This window comes from Lithobates pipiens, unplaced genomic scaffold (assembly GCF_037356315.1).
Source record: "Lithobates pipiens isolate NorthernLeopardFrog02 unplaced genomic scaffold, aLitPip1_a1.2 Scaffold_25, whole genome shotgun sequence".
In the NCBI taxonomy this organism is placed as follows: Eukaryota; Metazoa; Chordata; class Amphibia; order Anura; family Ranidae; genus Lithobates; species Lithobates pipiens.
In genome coordinates this window covers 207916347-207923496 of record NW_027507787.1, presented here as the reverse complement: position 1 = coordinate 207923496, position 7150 = coordinate 207916347, and the positions used below count along the sequence as shown (strand labels likewise).

Sequence of the window (7150 nt, the reverse complement as noted above, 5' to 3'; positions counted from 1 at the left end):
GGTGTTATCGCCCTCACTCTCTCTCTATTCGTCACTGGAAGTTCAACATGGCACCTCATGGAAAAGCACTCTCAGAGGATCTGAAAAAAAGAATTGTTGCTCTACATAGAGATGGCCTAAGCTATAAGAAGATTGCCAAGACCCTGAAACTGAACTGCAGCACGGTGACCTAGACCATACAGTGGTTTAAGAGGACAAGTTCCACTCAGAACAGGCCTTGCCATGGTCAAACAAAGAAGTTGTGTGCATGTGCTTGGCATCATATCCAGAGGTTGTCTTTGGGGAAATAGATGTATGAGTGCTGCCAGCAATGCTACACAGGTTGAAGGGGTGGCGGGTCAGCCTGTCAGTGCTCAGACCATATGCCATACACTGCATCAAATTGGTCTGCATGGCTGTCATCCCAGAAGGAAGCCTTTTCTAAAGATGATGCATAAGAAAGCCTGCAAACAGTTTGCTGAAGACAAGCAGAATAAGGACATGGATTACTGGAACCATGTCCTGTGGTCTGATGAGACCAAGATGAACTGATTTGGTTCAGATGGTGTCAAGCGTGTGTGGTAGCAACCAGGTGAGGAGTACAAAGACAATTGTGTCTTGCCTACAGTCAAGCATGGTGGTGGGAGTATCATAGTTTGGGGCTGCATGAGTGCTGCCGGCACTGGGGAGGTACAGTTCATTGAGGGAGCCATGAATGCCAATATGTACTGTGACATACTGAAGCAGAGCATGATGCCCTCCCTTTGGAGACTGGGCCGCAGGGCAGTATTCCAACATCATAACAATCCAAAACACACCTCCAAGATGACCACTGCCTTGCTGAAGAAGATAAGGGTAAAGATGATGGACTGGCCAAGCATATCCCTAGACCTAAACCCTATTGAGCATCTGTGGGGCATCCTCAAATGGAAGGTGGAGGAGTGCAAGGTCTCTAACATCCACCAGCTCCATGATGTCGTCATGGAGGAGTGGAAGAGGACTCCAGTGGCAACCTGTGAAGCTCTGGTGAACTCCACGCCCAAGAGGGTTAAGGCAGTACTGGAAATTAATGGTGGCCACACAAAATATTGACACTTTGGGCCCAATTTGGACATTTTCACTTAGGGGTGTTCTCACTTTTGTTGCCAGCAGTTTATACATTATTGGCTGTGTGTTGAGTTATTTTGAGGGGCCAGCAAATTTACACTGTTATACAAGCTGCACACTCACTACTTTACATTAATGCTAAACTAATAACCTCTAAACCCTTGTACACATGGTCGGACATTCCGACGGAAAATGTCAGATTGGACCGTGTTGTCGGATAATCCGACCGTGTGTGGGCTCCATCGGACTGTTTCCGTTGGAATATCCGACCGACAAAGTTTTAGAGCCGGATTTTGATGTCAGAATGTCGGACCGTGTGCACAAGGGCTAAAAGATATTATAGCTTTGCTCATGGACAAATTTGTATACCATAGTGATTTCTTTTTTTTTCATTTCATGAGCATGCACAATTTTTAAGTTTAAGCGTAACTCCACTTTTGTTGAGAAAAAAAAAAACATTCCCCTCTGGGCAGGGCTGGCCCAAGACATTGTGCTTCCTGGGTCCAAGAATAAAATGCTGCCCCCCCCCCACCACCAAAAAAAACAAACAAATCGCACCCACCAAAAGGCCCCCACATCCATTATTTTATATCGTGATTTTAAATTAAAATTCTATTTATCAGGAAGTCAGATTTACATGCAACAGCACCTTGCCTATATGATGGGGCACTATGATTGCACCGATAGGGCATTGATGGCACACAGGATCGTGCCAGCTCACGCTGCTGCGGTGTGTCTCTCTCCTCTCTTCACATCGGTGCAGCGAGAACTGAACCGGCAATGAGGCTGGTTTGATGACAAGTGATCGCTCCGTCATAGGACGGAGTGATCAAGTGGTAAAGGGTCGCTGTCATTGGCCCTTTACCCCAATCCGTGATGTGCTGGGTCATGCGGACCCAGCCATATCGGATACTTCCCGAGAAGTGCGAGACTGGGAAGCCTCCCATAACTAGCCATCAATCGGGACTGCACCGTGCTGGCGGTGTATATTAATCCTGGCTGCCTGTTGTACCCGCAACACTGCGGCTGAGAGGTAATGCCATTACCGGGCGGCAATTAGCAATACATCTCTTCTTCTTACACACACACACACACACACACACACACACAGTGTTGTCACTAGCGTTGGTGTCACCGGTGTGGTAAAACATGGTGTCACCCCTCCTCCACCAACTATAGTTGCCCTCCCAGTACAGACCCCTCTCCCTCAGTACAGTCCCCCCTCAGGACAAACCACCCCTCTCCTCTATTAGTACAGACCCCCCTCAGGACAAACCACCCCCATCTCCATCAGTACAGAGCCCCCCCCAGCACAAACCACCACCTCCTCTATTAGTACAGACCCCCCTCAGAAAAAACCATCCCCCACCTCCATCAGTACAGATCCCCCCAAGGATAACCCTCCCAAATCAGTACAGACCCCGCTCAGGAAAAATCCCCCTCTCCATCAATACAGATCCCCCTCAGGATAACCCCCCAATCAGTACAGACTCCCCTCATAAAAAATCCCTCCCTCCATCAATACAGATCCCCTCAGCATACCCCCTCAGGATAAATTCCCCCCTCCATCAGTACAGACCCCCCCAATCAGTACAGACCCCCTTGGGATAAATCCGCCACCCGCTGGATAACCCCCCCCCCCCCAAATCAGTACAGACCCCACTCAGGAAAAATCCCTCCCTCCATCAATGGACTTGTGTCTTTTTTCAACCTCACCTACTATGTAACTATGAATGTACAACATATATGTAAAGCGCTGTGTAAATTGACGGCGCTATTAAAGTACCTTAAGTAATAATAATAATGTATTAAAAATCCAAACATTACAGACAAATGGTAAAGCTGTTGTTTCCATCACTCTGATATAATGATTCTGGACTTTGCAGGACACACAAAAGGTCTTTTTTTTTATCAGTAGGTTTTAGGATCCTGCAGAATGCGGCTGAAAAGTTTTGAGGACAATAATTTGTTCCATTGTAATAAGAACTGTAAATGTTGGCATGAGTACCCTTCCCAGGCCTGCCTTCCTTCGCTAACGATCTTAATGCCTCCCGCTGGCCAACACAGACAGTGTGCTCATTTATTGCAACGGTCAACATTTCTTCCCCTCCTGCCAAAAGAAAAAAAAAAAAGTTTAAGGGGAGAAAGTCTTAGATGATCATGTCAGGCAGGAGGGGTTAACTGAACTGCATTCAGGAAATTTCTCACATCCTGCATCCCCGTCCCCTGTAACTGTATATTATGGTGCTGTACTGCTCAGACAGCTGATGAAAGCTTTTTCTCAGTCAGGATAAGATGTCAGAACAGCTCAAGACAAAACAGCCGTTCTCTCTCCCAGTCCAGACACTTATACTGCTGATGTGTGCTAGCTGTGTTCTTATTTCTTCCAGAGCACAAGGTAAGGCTTAAATACGTTTTTCTTGTAAACGTGCGCACGCTGTGTATTGTTGCTGCCTTGGGCAAGTTTTATGTTCCTCTCTGAGAAAAAAAGAAGCAAAACTTGTACTTTGTTTTGCTGATTGCACTCAGGGTCCCCATTGTTCCCCTGCCGTCTCTCCCTTTTCTGCGCTCTCCCTGCTGTTTTCACCACTAAATTTGCTCTGAAACGCTGTCAGTAAACTCGCCGGTCTCTGTAGTGCAGTCCAATTCATTCCCTGCAGAAGTAGAGTACAGTCTCAGATTGTTTTCTGCTTGCGGGGGGAAGTGCTGATAATGTGTGAATGAGGCTGCACTGGAGTCTGGGGTGGAAGCCTGGGGCTTCTAGGAGACTTTAGCTGGATACACACTATACAATTTTCTGTAGATTATTATTTTTTCCTTCAGATTTACCGAAAAGCCATATAATATGAGGTCTAGGGATGCACCGATACCATTTATTTTCAACGATACCATTTTTTTTGCGATTACCGATACTTTTTTTCTTTAGCACTCGCCGATACCGGTTACCGATACCTACCGCAACTGTTTTGTTTTCACTTCAGCTGTCAGAAATGGTACAAAGCATTGAAAAGTTATTTACAAATGAAATAGTTTTTTTTTTTTTAATTTGCGCTTTTTCATTGTAAAATGTGAAAATATATGTTAATATATATGTGTAAAAATATTCACTAGCAAAGCAAACAAAAAAAAATGTTTTCATTGTTTATCGTTTATAAAATGGACGTTAACAAAAAAAATTAAAGGCAGGAAAATAATAATTTTAATGGAGGAGAATAAGGAGTTAATTAAGGCTGATTAGAATAAATTAAGGGTTAATAAGGGGTTAAACAGAGGAACCTTTGTGCATCTCTTTGATCTGCAGATGAAGAAACAGAAAGATACAAAAAGAAGCAATGGGGGTTATTTATGAAAGGCAAATCCGCTTTGCACTACAAGTGCAAACTACAAGTTCAAAGTGCACTTGGAAGTGCAGTTGCTGTAAATCTGAGGGGTAGATCTGAAATGAGGGGAAGCTCTGCTGATTTTATCATCCAATCATGTGCAAGCTAAAATGCTGTTTTTTATTTTCCCTGCATGTCCCCAGCAACTGAACTTTCACGTGCACTTTCAGTGCAATTTAAAGTGGATTTTCCTTTTGTAAATAACCCCCAATGTTTCTTTTAATTTTAGTGTTTCAGTGGCTGAGCAATGTTGTTAATAAACATTGCTGTCTGCTATTTTTTTGACAGCTCCAATTACCAGACTTCTTTAACACTTCAGCTGTCAACAGGGGAGACCCACCGGCAGCTCAAAGAACCAAGCCTGAAAGTATCAGTTTCAGGTATTGGTGCATTTGCACAAGTACCAATAATTGTGCAAATACTCTGTATCAGCACTGATACCGATACTAGTATCTGTGCAACCCTAATGAGGTCAAATCTTAAGAGTTTCAATTTGCATGCAATCAGGCAGGCCCTTGCACTACATGGTTTTGGTAAATCTAAAGGAAATCAGACAACAAAAGTTGTATAATAATATGTTTGGGGTCTTAACTGGAGCTTTAAGGTGCCCATTCAATGAATGCTGAGAACATATAACATTCCCATATAGCATAGAAGGGTGTTGTTATCTGTAAAGAGACAGCTATACAAGGGACGATATCAGTGAAGTGTCAACAGGTTACATGGCAAAGTTTTCACTTGCATTGACAATATTCCAGTGCCTGCATATATTTGTGTATGATCAGGAGTTATTGCTACATTGCCTAACTTTTTGTCGATCACCAAACTTCTATCTCTAACTTGTCTAATGTTGTCTTATAATTGTGCTCCAATCTGATCGTTATTCACATTTGTACCACCAGACAGCAACCCAAAGCGGTCAGAATCATCTGCATTCGCATACAAGTCCTGCCTGTGTATACACTTTACAAAGAAGTGCTGACAGTGATAGTGGCACAACAGCATGAGAGAATCAGCATGGCTAATTGTTGCTTTTTATTTAATTATACAGATCGCAGTTACTTTTCATTGGAAGGTAGAGTTAAGCTGGATACACACTATACAATTTTCTTTAGATTTTTTCCTTTACATTTGCCAAAACCATATAATATGCAGTTAAACCTAAACACTTTCAATTTGCATGTAATCAGGCAGGTCCTTGCACTACATAGTTGAAGGTAAATCAAAGACCCCATACACACTATACAACTTTTGTTGAAATTTGTCTGATTTCCCTGAGATGAACCAAAACCATGTAGTGCAAGGACATACAAATTGAAACTCTTAAGCAGTGATTCTCAACCAGGGTTCCGTGGAACTCTAGGGTTCCTCCAGAGGTTTCTAGGGGTTCCTTCAGCATTGGGTAATTTCTGCCTCTCAGAAAAGTTCCCACTGACACCACTGATCTTTTTAACTATCCGTAAGGAGGTAAGTCTTCCCAATGACCACAAGTGTAAGGACCATTCTTCCCACTGACCATCACACTAATGTATCACGAGTTGTAGATTTCTCATTTTTAGCAGGGGTTCCCTAAGACCGCAGAGCTATGTCAAGGGTTCCTCTATGTTGAAAAGGTTGAGAAAGGCTACTCTTAAGGTTTGACCTCATATTACCGGTATATGGTTTTGGTAAATCTGATGAAAAAAAAATCTACAGAAAATTGTATAGTGTGTATCCAGCTTAAAGGAAATCAAACTACAAAAGTTGTATAATGTGTATCCAGCTTTACTTGTACCCCATTCACATGATGCAACAAATGCACAATACAGGGTGATGCAGAAAATGGAGCATGTTCTCGTAAATGAGCTACACTGCATCTTGCTGGGCTGCATTTATTGGAATGCGTTGACCCACAGCTCCGACTTAAATCAAATGAATGGAATACAAATGCACTGTATTGGAATCTGCATGGCAATGAGTGTTAGCGCAATTCACATTGCTACATGTATTATGGCATAAATGAACCCTCACCATTCCTGATTGCTGGAATAGTTCAACTTTCCAGTGTATCCTTATTGCTATCTTCATGGCCATTGATGTACATATGCAACTTTTATCAGATCAACAGAGAACAGCAGTGAACCATCCAATATAGTACAGCTTAACTGATATCTTGATATAGAGCGGTCTTACCCTGAAGGGTCCCAACACACTTGACTAAGGCCAATTTAGACAGGAGCCAATTAACTTACCAGCATGTCTTTAGAGTGTGGAAGGAAACCAGAGTACCCAGAGGAAACCCACGCATGCACAGGGAGAACATGCAAACTCCAGGCAGATGGTGTCACGGGCAGGATTCAAACCAGCAACCCTTTTGCTACTAGGTGAAAGTGCTAACCACTACACCACCATGCTGCCCTAACTAAGGCTCCAAATCTCTAATTTACTGCACACATCATCATATTGGCACAGGGTTGTATTAAAAGAGTTGGTACTCTGTGGGCAGGTATGGCAACACAAAAAATAATTGTAATACCTCCATCAACTTAGTATTGATATCTTAAACATGATCAAACATAAGTATTATTGTGTTGGAGCCAAACCAGTAGGAGCGTACCTCCCAACTGTCCCTGATTTCGAGGGACAGTCCCTGACTTGGAGCAACGTCCCTCTGTCCCTCTTTCTTCTTCATTTGTCCCTCATTT

The 7150-nt window shown here is 43.1% G+C and overlaps 1 protein-coding gene across 1 annotated transcript in view; it reads left to right on the top strand.

Annotated features, from left to right (window-relative positions):
- The first annotated feature begins 3343 nt into the window (after positions 1-3343).
- The window catches only part of ADAM12 (ADAM metallopeptidase domain 12), a 1000652-nt gene continuing 996845 nt past the window's right edge, over positions 3344-7150 (top strand). The window contains 1 exon segment of the mRNA XM_077455498.1: positions 3344-3484. Coding sequence (XP_077311624.1) covers positions 3382-3484 — 103 coding nt within the window. The 5' untranslated portion in view covers positions 3344-3381.